This window comes from Nerophis lumbriciformis, linkage group LG10 (assembly GCF_033978685.3).
Source record: "Nerophis lumbriciformis linkage group LG10, RoL_Nlum_v2.1, whole genome shotgun sequence".
In the NCBI taxonomy this organism is placed as follows: Eukaryota; Metazoa; Chordata; class Actinopteri; order Syngnathiformes; family Syngnathidae; genus Nerophis; species Nerophis lumbriciformis.
Window position 1 is genome coordinate 19,628,192 of NC_084557.2, and position 16,939 is coordinate 19,645,130.

At 38.0% G+C, this 16,939-nt stretch overlaps 1 protein-coding gene across 2 annotated transcripts in view; it reads right to left on the bottom strand.

Moving 5' to 3' along the window:
- Positions 1-16,939, bottom strand: part of LOC133612574 (neural-cadherin-like) — a 347,009-nt gene that overhangs the window by 78,999 nt on the left and 251,071 nt on the right. For both annotated transcript variants that reach the window (XM_061970110.1, XM_061970109.1), the window contains exons 23-26: positions 13,197-13,411; positions 6,690-6,817; positions 5,067-5,194; positions 3,257-3,380 (exon numbers count right to left, since the gene is read on the bottom strand). In XM_061970110.1, coding sequence (XP_061826094.1) covers positions 3,257-3,380; positions 5,067-5,194; positions 6,690-6,817; positions 13,197-13,411 — 595 coding nt within the window. The remainder of the gene's footprint in view (positions 1-3,256; positions 3,381-5,066; positions 5,195-6,689; positions 6,818-13,196; positions 13,412-16,939) is intronic.

A 16,939-nucleotide genomic window follows, 5' to 3' on the forward strand; every position in this document is an offset into this window, starting at 1 on the left:
CGAGCAATATGCTAAAACTATTGAAAACACAGCATGCAATAATTATAAATGAATTTAATTTAACCGCACCGATCTCATCACAGCAGGAATCAATTGCCCTAAATACAACGAGGACTAACTAACACCACCTATAATGTTAGTACTATTATTTATTTGATTAAAGTTAAAGTCTTCTCATTTAGATTGGCAAGACTAGAGACGGATTCTGACTCGTTTCAAGGCGGGCAATCACAGCACCCGTTTACGTCTCCCTCTGGCTTGTCCTTTCACCGCGGCAAGAAAGAGTACACAAATGTCACCAAGCAGTGACTAAGTTTGTGGTCAAAAGCTTGCAAAGTGCTCCTGATTTTCGGTAGAAATGTTCTCTTGTAGTGAGAGAAAATGTCCATGTTTTCCTCTAACCACATTTTCACTCAGTCATTATAATATACAGGTGGAACTCCAAAAATGTTGTTAGCCATTCATCTTCAAATGTGAAACTAATATGTAATATTAACTCATCACATACAAAGTGAAAAATGTCAAGCTTTTATTTGTTATCATTTTGACGATTATGGTTTCAGTTTTTGAAAACCCCATATTTTTTGAGATTTTCAATTTAATGTTTTCAAACACTGTAAGCGATGATCATCAACATGATAACAAAAGAAGGCTTGACATATATTGAGTTGCATGTTATTAGCCTGTGTCATTTAAGAGTTTCATCTTGTAAATCTAAATAAACCTTTGCACGATATTAAATTTTTTTTTAGTTTCAACAGAATTTGCTAGGGAGATGACAACGGTTCTTAAAACGTTTTGAAAATGTTACTAAATGTTACATTCTTGTGTAATTTCCACATGTTTTTGTTTGTTAAATTCTTCTAAAAAATATGTATTTCTTATATTTATTTTGAAAAAAAAGTATTTTTTTTCCTATGCTATGTACCGTATTTTTCGGACTATAAGTCACAGTTTATTTCATAGTTTGGCTGGGGGTGCGACTTATACTCAGGAGCGACTTATGTGTGAAATTATTAACACATTACCGTAAAATATCAAATAATATTATTTAGCTCATTCACTTAAGAGACTAGACGTATAAGATTTCATGGGATTTAGCGATTAGGAGTGACAGATTGTTTGGTAAACGTATAGCATGTTCTATATGTTATAGTTATTTGAATGACTCTTACCATAATATGTTACGTTAACATACCAGGCACGTTCTCAGTTGGTTATTTATGCCTCATATAACGTACACTTATTCAGCCTGTTGTTCACTATTCTTTATTTATTTTAAATTGCCTTTCAAATGTCTATTCTTGGTGTTGGGTTTTATCAAATATATTTCCCCAAAAATGCGACTTATACTCCAGTGCGACTTATATATGTTTTTTTCCTTCTTTATTATGCATTTTCGGCCGGTGCGACTTATACTCCGGAGCGACTTATAGTCCGGAAAATACGGTATGTGCCTCTTAGCACTCCACTGTTGGTTTTGTAAGGTCAGGTTACCTCTAAATTAAACAAAGTTAATGCGAATCTACCTTTTTGTTTTTTTCCAAATAATCGATTAGAGAACCAATAAAAACACAAATCGGTTAGAGGCCTACTGAAACCCACTACTACCGACCACGCAGTCTGATAGTTTATATATCAATGATGAAATCTTAACATTGCAACACATGCCAATACGGCCGGGTTAGCTTACTAAAGCGCAATTTTAAATTTTGTGCGAAATATCCTGCTGTAAACGTCTCGGTATGATGACGTCAGCGCGTGACGTCACGGATTGTAGAGGACATTTTGGGACAGTATGGTGGCCAGCTATTAAGACGTCTGTTTTCATCGCAAAATTCCACAGTATTCTGGACATCCGTGTTGGTGAATCTTTTGCAATTTGTTCAATGAACAATGGAGACAGCAAAGAAGAAAGCTGTAGGTGGGAAGCGGTGTATTGCGGCCGACTGCAGCAACACAAACACAGCCGGTGTTTCATTATTTACATTCCCGGAAGATGACAGTCAAGCTTTACCATTGGCCTGTGGAGAACTGGGACAACAGAGACTCTTACCAGGAGGACTTTGAGTTGGATACGCAGACACGGTACCGTGAGTACGCTTGCAGCTGCGGCTTCCAAACATTTGATCGCTTGCCCGTACGTGCGTGCCGCTATGTGCATGTCACGTACGTAACTTTGGGGACTTTGGGGAAATATATGTGCTGTATGAACTTTGGGGAGGTGAACAGTATTTTCGGCTGTGGGATTGAGTGTGTTGTGCGGGTGTTTGAGTTGTATTGGCGGGTTATATGGACGGGAGGAGGGAGGTGTTTGTTCCACAACCTGTGACGTCACGCTACTCGTCTGCTACTTCCGGTACAGGCAAAGCTTTTTTATCAGCGACCAAAAGTTGCGAACTTTATCGTCGATGTTCTCTACTAAATCCTTTCAGCAAAAATATAGCAATATCGCGAAATGATCAAGTATGACACATAGAATGGACCTGCTATCCCCGTTTAAATAAGAAAATCGCATTTCAGTAGGCCTTTAATCACAGCTCAGAAGCACATAATATTAAATAATCACAATAAAAATATTTACAAAAAGAGGGAAACAATATTAACAAACTACGAAAATTGTCTATCATCACTAATTTTCCTTTCTGTGTGTGTCTGGCCAAAGTCTAGTTTCGCTTTTGACGACCACATACTAATCTAAAAGAATAATGCCGTATAATACAAACAGTTTTTAGTACAAAGTTACTTACAGTACTTGGAAAAACTGGCATGTACAGTGGATGTAGTAAATCAACAGTGGGAAATCTAGAATTTGTGCCAATAAAGAAAGTTAGCTGAACTGCATAGGACTTTGAAATAACATGGCAATTAAGAATATAGATATTACAATTGTAACTGTATACCATACAGTACACCTTTTTCAGATGGTAAAAAGAATAACTCATATTTTTGTTTCATCATTTGCATGACATTGACCACTGACTACAAACTCAGAAATGTAGGAGTAACATATACTGTATGTCCAGAAGTAAAAGTGGCGTAATGCAATATTGTTTATGCTTTCCAACACAACCTTGGGAATACATTTGCAGTATATATTCAAGTTGAGATCTGTATTATCTTCACTAACAATGAGTCAAGCTGTGCGGAGAAACTGAGTTTTGTCGCCTATTTCTCAAACCTACTGTAATCTAACCATGTGTCAAACCAGCCCTCGTAGACAAAAGACGTACAGTATTGTAAGACTGTACATTACCTTGCTGTCCAGGCGTAGGTTCTTTATGCATCCTACATAGTGTTTGTGCTGTAGCTGAGGGTATTCATATGACATGTTCACAATGACTCCTCCGAGCTGCAACACGTGACTTCCGTTCAAATACCTGGGACGGAAAAGAACATTTTAACGAATGAGTGAACAGAATGCAAAAAAAAAACTGAAAATATATACTAGTTTCTTCAAAATAGCCACCCTTTGCTCTGATTACTTTTTCGCACAATCTTGGCATTCTCTCGATGAGCTTCAAGAGGTAGTCTCCTGAAATGGTTTTTACTTCCCATGTGTGCTTGAAGATCTTCGAGAGAATGCCACGAGTGTGCAAAGCAGTTTAAGGGTCAGACAAATAGGTTTAAAGACACAGAACACCATGCGCAACATATAAATACATATTTAATCATTTGTATGCAGTACGTTTTAACTACTAGGGAAGTTCGTCCCCTGCATGTTATTATGTCATTTTTTCACAAAGAGAACAACTACACTATATTTCCAAAACTATTTGGCCACCTGCCTTGACTCATATATGGACTTGAAGTGCCATCCCATTCCTAACCCATAGGGTTCACCTTTTGCAGCTATTACAGCATCAACTCTTCTGAGAAGGCTGTCCTCAAGGTTGCGGAGTGTGTTTATAGGAATTTTCGAACATTTTTCCAAATGCGCATTGGTGAGGTCACACACTGATGTTGGTCGAGAAGGCCTGGCTCTCAGTCTCCGTTCTAATTCATCCCAAAGGTGTTCTATCGGGTTCAGGTCAGGACTCTGTGCAGGCCAGTCAAGTTCATCCACATCAGACTCTGTCATCCATGTCTTTATGGACCTTTCTTTATGCACTGATGCACAGTCATGTTGGGAGAGGAAGGGGCCCACTCCAAACTGTTCCCACAAGGTTGGGAGCATGGAATTGTCCAAAATGTTTTGTTATCCTGGATAATTCAAAGTTCCTTTCACTGGAAATAAGGCCAAGCCCAACTCCTGAAAAACAACCCAACACCATAATTCCTCCTCCACCAAATTTCAAACTCCTACCACTTTGTGGCTGAGTTGCTGTTGTTCCCAAACTCTTCCATTTTCTTATAATAAAGCCGACAGTTGACTTTGGATTATTTAGGAGCGAGGAAATGTCACGACTGGATTTGTTGCACAGGTGGCATCCTATGACAGTTCCACGCTGGAAATCACTGAGCTCCTAAGAGCGGCCCATTCTTTCACAAATGTTTGTAGAAACAGTCTCCATGCCTAAGTGCTTGATTGTGTACACCTGTGGTCGGGCCAAGTGATTAGGATTAGTGATTATGATCATTTGGATGGGTGGCCAAATACTTTTGGCAATATAGTGTAAATGTGTGTGCAACCACAACTAAAAGCCAAGAAACACTCCTCAATTTTTCAAACCCGAATTGTTGCTGTTCCACCTTCACACTATAAAGCTTTACAGTATTTATCATTTCTACCGGGGCAGCGTGGCGCTGTTGGGAGAGTGGCCGCGCCAGCAACCTGAGGGTTCCTGGTTCAATCCCCACCTTCTCCTAACCTCGTCACGTCCGCGGTGTCCTTGAGCAAGACACTTCACCCTTGCTCCTGATGGGTCGTGGTTAGGGCCTTGCATGGCAGCTCCCGCCATCAGTGTGTGAATGTGTGTGTGAATGGGGGAATGTGGAACGAGTGGCAAAGCGCTTTGAGTACCTTGAAGGTAGAAAAGCGCTACACATACAAGTATAACCCATTGACAATTTTCCCGAGAAATGCATTGTTTTGTTGTGTTTGTTCTGTATATTGCAGAACTTACTTCTCACGGTTTGGTGTGACTCCTCGAACTTCACAGGATGAGCGATCCTCTGTCATTGCCCACGAGTCGACACCTTCTGTCTCCATGACAATTGCAGTAGAACATCGATCAAGAGTAAAGCGCACTTCCTTAAAAAGGGGAAGAAAGTATCACAGTGTGTCTTTCTGAATCAACTGTCTACAATGACTTAGCAAAGAGGAGCATTTGTGGAAAACTGCACAAATTAGAGCACTAACAACAACACATTCATGGTCCGAGACAACTACGATGTATCCCACCAGGAATCATTCAATTGTTCTGATACTATCACATAGGGTTGTACGGTATACCGGTATTATTATAGTACCGCGATACTAATGAATCATATTCGGTACTATACTGCCTCTGCAAAGTACCGGTCCGCCTAATAAAAGACAAGTTGTCTTGTATGTTCAATATTTTATTTAAGGACAAACCTGCAATAGGAAACATATGTTTAATGTACCGTAAGATTTTTTTGTTAAAATAAAGCCAATAATGCAATTTTTTGTGGTCTCCTTTATTTAGAAAAGTACCGAAAAGTATCAAAATAATTTTGGTACCGGTACTGGTACCAAAATATTGGTTTCGGGACAACAGTTATACAACAAAACCGATTTGCCTTCCTCCTCCTGATTTATTTACTGACCATCTGCACCATCCAAGTCTATATGGCATCTCTGCAAAATTAATTAGACTATATTTTTGTTCTGCTAAAGTCTCAATAAAAGAGGTTGCTTTAGACCAGGGGTCACCAACCTTTTTGAAACCAAGAGCTACTTCTTGGGTACTGATTAATGCGAAGGGCTACCAGTTTGATACACACTTAAATAAATTGCCAGAAATAGCCAAAATTTGCTCAATTTACCTTTAACTCTATGTTATTATTAATAATTAATGATATTTATCTTTGTGGAAACACTGATCATCTTAATGATTTCTCACAATAAATATATATAGAAACAGATAAATATCAATATGCAACACTTTACTTTTATATTTTCTCTAAGTGCACATTTTTCAAATTGAACATTTTCAAATGATCACTTCTAATACAGTCTTGTGAAATCACAATATCCCATTTTAACTAGCTAGCCACTAACATTTTTTAACAAATCATGAATTACTTTGCACCATGTTTGTACAAATAATAACTCATGTAAAATACAAAAGTCAACTCTCAAATTTTTAAATAAATCATGTCACACTTTGAACTGGACACCAAATCTGTTATCTGTTTCTTTGTCAGTTAGTGAAGACCAAGTCTTTAAAATATGTTCTTGGATTTTCAAAATCTATTTGAGTTTTGTCTCTCTTAGAATTAAAAATGTCGAGCAAAGCGAGACCAGCTTGCTAGTAAATAAATAACATTTAAAAAATAGAGGCAGCTCACTGGTAAGTGCTGCTATTTGAGCTATTTTTAGAACAGGCGAGCGGTCTACTCATCTGGTCCTTACGGGCGACCTGGTGCCCGCGTGCACCGCATTGGTGACCCCTGCTTTAGACGGTATGGAATTGAGTAAAGTCCAGTAAAGTTTTGTTGTTTTGTGCAAGGCGACGAGCAGGCATGCTCATGTGATGAAAGTTTAGGGGTAATTGTCTTACTTTACTGTTACTCCTCACATCAAGACGATGCCAGCGTCTGTCAGCCAAGCCAACACTGTTTATTAATTGAAGAACTAGGGTACCAGAACCATGGTTTATTTTCAGACTGGGGGTTCCACCAATAAGCTCTGTAAAGAAAAAACAACAACAACATTATTAAACAGGAAGGGAAGCAATTATGAAAGCAACTATTGGTATTCCAAAAGCAGCCAAGGTCAGGAAGAAAAAGCAATGCCAAAGAATAAAAAGAAGGCAGATGCAAAAATATGTAGTCTATTCAGGCAAAAGGCCCAAGGGACCAAGAAAATATTGAGTATAAAACACAATATGTGGTATAAAAAAAAGACAGGGAAGTCATAAACAACTGAGGGAAATATGAATGGAAGGTTAGTAGTGAAACTAAAACAATCGGATGGGTATACTCAAGAAATAAAATGTATCAATGCAGGATAAAATAAAACTGTTAAACGCATTAATATGATTTATATATTTAATGAATATGGTTAAAATAATTAATAAAAACAATTGTACCTTAAAAACTGAAAAAAATTGCACTTGTTGCACTTTAACATGCAATCATTTAAATAAATGTATTTAACATATTTGTGTTAATCCTTATAACTATATTTCAAGTTGTTTTTTTCAACACGTAAAAATAAAATAATACAACTACTGTACCTTGAACATTACAATTAGACTTTAATATGAAGCAATACATGTATTTTACATATTTGTGTGAACCCTTATCATAACTGTATTTAGACTTAGACTTAGACAAATTTTATTGATCTACAAGGGAAATCGTTCCACACAGTAGCTCAGTTTCAAAGGATGGAAAGGGAAGGCTGGAAAGGATAATGCAGATATTAACTAGACTAAAAATGTACCGTAGTAGCAATATAAAATCTAACATATATGTAATATTTGCATATTATATATACAGTATATAATACCGTATTTTTGTCCAGGGTGTACGCCGCCTTCCGCCCAAATGCAGCTGGGATAGGCTCCAGCACCCCCCACGAACCCAAAAGGGATAAGCGGTAGACAATGGATGGATGGATGGATTTTGACAGTACCACATAAGATATGTTTTAATTGCCGATGTGTTTTAATAGATTTTTAAATGCGCCAGAAAATAACCCGTTTTGTACACTGTTTGCATGTGTTTCAATGCACAGTTGGGCGTAAATGTGTTCCCGTATGGTATTTCTCCAACAACGGTCATGTGGTGACATCATGTATGGTATTTTGAGAGGTAATCATAAGTCATCACTGAAACGCACGGCCAGCCACTGCGCAAAGTGTACCACCAGTCAGAGTAGTGTGTAAAGAGAGTATGGCCAACTACCGTATTTTTCGGACTATAAGTCGCAGTTTTTTTCATAGTTTGGCCGGGGGTGTGACTTATACTCAGGAGCGACTTATGTGCGAAATTATTAACACATTACCGTAAAATATCAAATAATATTATTTAGCTCATTCACATAAGAGACTAGACGTATACGATTTCATGGGATCTAGCGATTAGGAGTGACAGATTGTTTGGTAAACATATAGCATGTTCTATATGTTATAGTTATTTGAATGACTCTTACCATAATATGTTACGTTAACATACCAGGCACGTTCTCAGATGGTTATTTATGCGTCATATAACGTACACTTATTCAGCCTGTTGTTCACTATTCTTTATTTATTTTAAATTGCCTTTCAAATGTCTATTCTTGGTGTTGGGTTTTCTCAAATAAATGTCCCCAAAAAATGCGACTTGCACTCCAGTGCGACTTATATATGTTTTTTTCTTTCTTTATTATGCCTTTTCGGCCGGTACGCCTTATACTACGGAGCGACTTATACTCCGAAAAATACGGTATATACTGATGTATTATATTATATTTTTATAAAATGTATACAATATATAACAAATCCCAATTATCAAGTACAATATTACCATATATGTAATATTGTATGTATGTAATATGTATGTATATGTATTTCAAGTTTGTTTTAAATATGTAAAAATATAAATCACACTTGAGCAGCGTCTCTGGGTTTTTACTCAGTTCTGTTACTCTTACAAAAATGTTTAAATTTAGAATATTTCACGAGTGCAATGGTCCAGAGGAAGTTGCAAAATTCAGATCCTTTGCAGGCTTTTGGAAGGCCAAAAGCCATTATGCATTTACTGTATATTTTTGTATGTCTAATGACATTTGAATTTTGACAGGACAGTCGTCTTACTATTTTGTTGATGATGATTAATTGATTAGGAAAAAAAAAATCTGTAGTGTGCTTAGCATTAACAAGCTATTAGCATGAATGCCATGTGCCTATATTTCATGCACAGTATTTGCTACATCCATGCTTAAAGGGGAACATTATCACCAGACCTATGTAAGCGTCAATATATACCTTGATGTTGCAGAAAAAAGACCATATATTTTTTTAACCGATTTCCGAACTCTAAATGGGTGAATTTTGGCGAATTAAACGCCTTTCTAATATTCGCTCTCGGAGCGATGATGTCACGTTGTGACGTCACATCGGGAAGCAATCCGCCATTTTCTCAAACACCGAGTCGAATCAGCTCTGTTATTTTCCGTTTTTTCGACTGTTTTCCGTACCTTGGAGACATCATGCCTCGTCGGTGTGTTGTCGGAGGGTGTAACAACACGAACAGGGACGGATTCAAGTTGCACCAGTGGCCCAAAGATGCGAAAGTGGCAAGAAATTGGACGTTTCTTCTGCACACTTTACCGACGAAAGCTATGCTACGACAGAGATGGCAAGAATGTGTGGATATCCTGCGACACTCAAAGCAGATGCATTTCCAACGATAAAGTCAAAGAAATCTGCCGCCAGACCCCCATTGAATCCGCCGGAGTGTGTGAGCAATTCAGGGACAAAGGACCTCGGTAGCACGGCAAGCAATGGCGGCAGTTTGTTCCCGCAGACGAGCGAGCTAAACCCCCTATCGACCCTAGCTTCCCTGGCCTGCTGACATCAACTGCAAGACTGGACAGATCAGCTTTCAGGAAAAGAGCGTGGATGAGGGTATGTCTACAGAATATATTAATTGATGAAATATGGGCTGTCTGCACTCTCAAAGTGCATGTTGTTGCCAAATGTATTTCATATGCTGTAAACTTAGTTCATAGTTGTTAGTTTCCTTTAATGCCAAACAAAGAAGGCGATCGCCGAATTCGTCCTCGCTTTCTCCCGTGTCGCTGGCTGTCGTGTCGTTTGTCGGTTTCGCTTGCATACGGTTCAAACCGATATGGCTCAATAGCTTCAGTTTCTTCTTCAATTTCGTTTTTGCTACCTGCCTCCACACTACAACCATCCGTTTCAATACATTCGTAATCTGTTGAATCGCTTAAACCGCTAAAATCCGAGTCTGAATCCGAGCTAATGTCACTATAGCTTGGTGTTCTTTCCGCCATGTTTGTTTGTGTTGGCTTCACTATGTGACGTCACAGGAAAATGGACGGGTGTTTATAACGATGGTTAAAATCAGGCACTTTGAAGCTTTTTTTTTAGGGATATTGCGTGATGGGTAAAATTTTGAAAAAATCTTCGAAAAATATAATAAGCCACTGGGAACTGATTTTTAATGGTTTTAACCCTTCTGAAATTGTGATAATGTTCCCCTTTAAACTAAACTCACTCCTGTTACTTTCAGTTGTGTTACTCAAATGACTCATCTAAGGCTTTTGAACCTTGTCAAGAACAAAATAAATTTGCCTGAAATGGGCTATTACACATTTTAAATAGTTCCTTATGTGTATTATCCGATTTATTATTCCTTTTTGAAAAAGGAAAAAAGTACGTTTATGAATATACACTCATTGACAATTTAGTCCAGCAGTGCTCGCCAAGAAGCTAAAAGCCACAGGCTGTCAACTCACTGTCCAGCATTGCTCTTAAGGCATTGGGAAGTGAGGTCTACACAAAGTAATGTAGTAGAGGCATGCCGACTGACCTTTGTTACACATTTAGTATGTAATGCAAACAGTTGGCGAACATTCAAGATATTTCCAATCCCACTAAATGACATACAGCGGGAAGGTTCACGATTCATCAATACTGCAATTATGCAGAGGAATCAATGAAATGATAAACATTTGTTTCAGTACCACATGTGACGTCCATGCAGTTGGTTGTTATGGAAACAATGACAATTAGCTGTTTGAGCAGACTGCTGCCAGTTGTTGACACAGTGTGCGAGATGTATTGATCATGTCATATTTGTACCTTATTCCTTGGAAATATGAAACAATTACTTGCCACAATAACAGGTGACCAGCACAATCTAACCGAATTCGCTTCAATAGGACTATTGCATTTAGCTCTCATGAGATTGTTCAAACATATATAACGTCATGGTCTGCTTGTGGCTGTGACAAACAAAAGCTTCACCACTTAGGCTATGTCTACACTAAGCCGGATAACCCCTTAAACGAATAATTATTTAGCCTAAGCCCCCTTTCAGCCACACTGAATCATTGTTTAAGGTCCCCCTCCTCGGACAATTTTTTACATGGGTAAGTGGTTAGCTTTGTATGGACTCATTGATTGTTTACAAACTGAGTTCGGAGAAGAAGTGATGCCAGAAAGACTGTGCCCCACACAGCAAGTGACGTCAGAAAGAACGTGCCACAGCCAGCTTCATAATAAAGCGTTTTTTTAACTCAGAGCTAACCGCTGGAAATATGGAGCCGAGTCATCCAGACATGCCCGTGTTCCTCCTTCTTCTACATGTACAGACGCTTGTGGAAATCACACATGAATACCTTAAGAGAAAGCGATTGCAGCTATTTGGGATACAACACTTCTCAGACGGCAAGATAACTTTCGAATGTCCAGGTCAGCTGTGATTCTGCTTACCAAAAAACTTTGTCCATTTGTCGAAGAAGAGACAACGAGAATGCGGGCTCCCGTGAATGTGATCAAAAAGGCTGCGTGTGCTTTGTAATACCTGGCCGACGAGGGAAAACTACGAAAAACGGCAAATGCTTTTGGACTGGCAAAGCAGACTATATCAGTTATTGTGCGCCATGTATGTCGCGGACTCAACGTCGAGGTCCAGAGTATATAAAGTCACCAAAAGCGAATAGACAATGAAGGTGAAGTGAGTGTCCTGACCAGATATCTAGATCCTTAGATTGATTGATGTAAAATGTTTAGAGATGTCTGATAATATCGGCCTGCCGATATTATCGGCCGATAAATGTGTTAAAATGTAATATTGGAAATTATCGGTATCGGTTTTTTATTATCTGTATCGTTTGTTTTTTTTTGTTTTTATTATTATTTTTTTTTTATTAAATCAACATAAAAAACACAAGATACACTTACAATTAGTGCACCATCCCAAAAAACCTTCCTCCCCCATTTACACTCATTCACAATCATTCACACAAAAGTGTTGTTTCTTTCTGATATTAATATTCTGGTTCCTACATTATATATCAATATATATCAATACAGTCTGCAAGGGATACAGTCCGTAAGCACACATGATTGTGCGTGCTGCTGGTCCACTAATAGTACTAACCTTTAACAGTTAATTTTAATAATTTTCATTAATTACTAGTTTCAATGTAACTGTTTTTATATTGTTTTACTTTATTTTTTATTCAAGAAAATGTTTTTAATTTATTTATCTTATTTTATTGATTTTTTTTTTAAGTACCTTATCTTCACAGTACCTGGTTGTCCAAATTAGGGATAATAATGTGTTAATTCCACGACTGTATATATCGGTTAATATCGGTATCGGTAATTAAATAGTTGGACAATATCGGAATATCGGATATCGGCAAAACGCCATTATCGGACATCCCTAAAAATGTTCTTTATCACATTGTTTACTTTCACATGTCCATCAAATATTTGATAAATTGATGATGGCTCAGGTGTGATTCACTACAATAGGGCCCCACAGCATAATGGATTCCAGTTACTTGAAATACCACAACACTGGATATTGTTCAGATAAGTTACATTTAAGAACTTGCACACAAAGCAACACTGGAGGTGACAATAACGTGCGCATTTTCCGCGCGAGCGCACTAGGTCTGGGAGGGGGTCTTAAACGACCATTGTGTGTGTGTGGACAAGGATAAGGTTAGGTGGGATTTACCCTGGATAACCTTAGCTGACTTAGTGTAGAAGGGGCCATAGACCTTCATGAACATCATCATTATTTTTCAGTAAAATAAGCAACAAGGATTTTGTTTTTATATTTTAGTTCTACAGATGACGTTAAAAATGATATTTTGCACTGAAATATATATGGCACCAAACATGAATAGTGAAAGTGAACAGGGCACACAGCATGAGAGACTGTATAATTAAGTACGGACTGCATATACTCATAGTATCATATGAAGTACCATCCAGTAATGAGAGACACAAAAGCTAACTTCCATAAATTCATGGTCCAGAGGGCCTATGGCGCACATATAATCACATCTAATTATCCAGACCCGTTCTCTTTACCTATGGCCATGAAGTCTTCAACATCTCCTGGCAGAAGAGTGGCCAAAGGGCCGGCATATAGAAGCAGTCCGTCATCTTCCTCCGTCATAAACTCCAGGGAAAGATGGCTATCAAAGCATGGCTTTATGGGGGGAAACCAGGCGTAGCCGTTGCCATGGAAACTACGTCTTGACTGCTGGCAGTCTGGCCCATCATGCTGAGGGGGGCATTGGCACCTGTGGCACCGTAGAAAAAGACATAACAGGAGACATTTGAGTGTTGGAATCTGAACATGGCAACTGTTTGTTGACTTTGTTATAGCGTCAATGTCAGTAAGTAGCTCTAGAAAGCAATCATATTTTTCTGCCGTCAATCAATCCAACTGAAATAATTAAAATTCTTACGAGTGCTACAAGCGCTACATGACTCAGGTCTGGGTTTTTTTCCATCACAGCAGCTAATTGGTTCTGTTTTTATCCATCTCCTCTTTCCATGGAGCACACCTAAATCTACTTTCAAACTTGTTTTCCTTAGCACGTTCTAGTCATTTCTGCCTTCAGATTTCATTCTTTAATTATTTTATTTTGAAACACATTTGGGAATGAATTTGTCAGTTTTAAATGTATTTTTTTCTATGTGTTTTGTAAGACAAAGTTCTGGATCATTATTGGACAAACCCTATAATGCCAGAACACTGCCAGTATTTTATGGTATTGAATACAATGGCATTCTAGAAAAAGTTGTATTGATACTGAAACAAGTATTGGTATTATGAAATGTTGAATTAAAAAAATCAAAACATAAATATTCAAAAATAACATGATTCGTGGACCTTTTTTTGTAAAAACAAAAATATTTACAGAGTATATATTTTAAATTATACATATTTTTTGTGGATCACTTTTGTTTTATGGTATGTTTCATTTAATACCACTTTTCAGATTTTTTTTACTACACTGTTTTTGTTTTTTTGAGTGTTATTTTCAACTTAATGTTTTTCTGATTCACGTCTCTTTTTTTTCATTTTTAAAAAAAGAGCAAGATCACACTTCCTAGTGTTCAGAAGACTCTTAGCAATAGACATATTAGACATACCTAGAACATCATTTTATTGACAATTTGTAATGCCTTTTTGTTTTCCTGTGTGCGTGTGTGCATTTTTGAATTAAATCACTTAAGAAACTAAAGTTTGGTCTATTTCAATGCAGGGTTATCTGTTTTCAAACAACTGAATATAGACATAGGACAAGGCAATTGTGTTTCCTTGCATTAGTTAACAGGGCAGGTCCGCCTTTACCAATCCACTATCATGTATGTGATACATGTCTAAGCTCTGAGCTCTTAGAAAACTCTACGCCTTCTCTCTCTCCACGTAAAAATAATGTAAGTAGGTTGAAACTAAAAACGAGAAGTGAATCTGAAAACTGAATTGTTTTTAATAAAAAACTGAAACTCTTAAAAAACAATAACACTGTAAAACAAAAATAAAAAATCTGAAGATTGGCACTAGATAAAAATATAATACAAATAATGTGTGTTTTGAATGTGCGTTGTGTATTTTACTTCTCAATTCAACTCAGAAATGTTAATATTTCTGAGTTGAAATATTAACATTTCTTGTTTCTGACAAGTCCATGTCAGAAACAAGTCCATTTCTGACATGGACTTGTTTCTTCAGCATTGTCCCTTGGCAAGTTTCACTGCAATAAGGCGCTTTTGATAGCCATCCGCAAGCTTCTGGTTGAATCTTTGACTACTCCTCTTGACAAAATTGGTGCGGTTTGCCAAATTTGTTGGTTTACCAAATATTAACATTGCTGTATGTATACTTTTGACCCAGCAGATTTGGTCACATTTTCAGTAGACCCATAATAAATTCATAAAAGAACCAAACTTCATGAATGTTTTTGTGACAAACAAGTATGTGCTCCAATCACTCTATCACAACAAAATAAGAGTCGTAGAAATTATTGGAAACTCAAGACAGCTATGACATTATGTTCTTTACAAGTGTATGTAAACTTTTGACCACGACTGTATATAATGTTTATAAAGGTTTTTGTGTGTGGAAAAAAAAAGCAGCGGCGACAACTTTAAGAAATATATTTAAACAGTGTACATTTTCAATATAAATCATGATACTTTTGGAGAGGTTTGGGCAAGGTTTCATTTGCAATCTGGGAACGCCTCCACCATCAAACATCTTGCAGACAGACTCAAAAAGCAGGTTAAAAAAGTGACTGTGGAGCACAATTTACACCAAAGCATATTCAATACATATTAAATAAACCACAAGGAAGTGTTTTAAATGTAGATTAAAATCACTATAGGTCCACTAATAGCGTTGTGTGTATTAAATAAAAAGGTTAATCTTTATTGCTGAAAAACTGTTAAGGTGCGTAAAATCCTAAAACCTCTTAAAAAAGAGAGGTATATGCATCAATGTCAAACACCTCATTCAATCACTGGGATGGAGGAGATGGGCTGGTTGATCTCCTCTTGTCTCCCTGGTGGAATGTAAGACAAGGTGGCTTTCGCTGATAATGTCAGAACCATCTATTGCCATGCGGTGTCTGAGGAGAGCTGTGTGTACTGAGGGCCCCATTCTGTTTATTCTGCAGAGGGGCAACACATGTCAGGAATACTGATCTATACTATATACAGGTAAAAGCCAGTAAATTAGAATATTTTGAAAAACTTGATTTATTTCAGTAATTGCATTCAAAACTTGTACATTATATTTATTCATTGCACACAGACTGATGCATTCAAATGTTTATTTCATTTAATTTTGATGATTTGAAGTGGCAACAAATGAAAATCCAAAATTCCGTGTGTCACAAAATTAGAATATTACTTAAGGCTAATACAAAAAAGGGATTTTTAGAAATGTTGGCCAACTGAAATGTATGAAAATGAAAAATATGAGCATGTACAATACTCAATACTTGGTTGGAGCTCCTTTTGCCTCAATTACTGCGTTAATGCGGTGTGGCATGGAGTCGATGAGTTTCTAGCACTGCTCAGGTGTTATGAGAGCCCAGGTTGCTCTGATAGTGGCCTTCAACTCTTCTGCGTTTTTGGGTCTGGCATTCTGCATCTTCCTTTTCACAATACCCCACAGATTTTCTATGGGGCTAAGGTCAGGGGAGTTGGCGGGCCAATTTAGAACAGAAATACCATGGTCCGTAAACCAGGCACGGGTAGATTTTGCACTGTGTGCAGGCGCCAAGTCCTGTTGGAACTTGAAATCTCCATCTCCATAGAGCAGGTCAGCAGCAGGAAGCATGAAGTGCTCTAAAACTTGCTGGTAGACGGCTGCGTTGACCCGGGATCTCAGGAAACAGAGTGGACCGACACCAGCAGATGACATGGCACCCCAAACCATCACCCAACCATGCAAATTTTGCATTTCCTTTGGAAATCGAGGTCCCATAGTCTGGAGGAAGACAGGAGAGGCACAGGATCCACGTTGCCTGAAGTCTAGTGTAAAGTTTCCACCATCAGTGATGGTCTGGGGTGCCATGTCATCTGCTGGTGTCGGTCCACTCTGTTTCCTGAGATCCAGGGTCAACGCAGCCGTCTACCAGCAAGTTTTAGAGCACTTCATGCTTCCTGCTGCTGACCTGCTCTATGGAGATGGAGATTTCAAGTTCCAACAGGACTTGGCGCCTGCACACAGCGCAAAATCTACCCGTGCCTGGTTTACGGACCATGGTATTTCTGTTCTAAATTGGCCCGCCAACTCCCCTGACCTTAGCCCC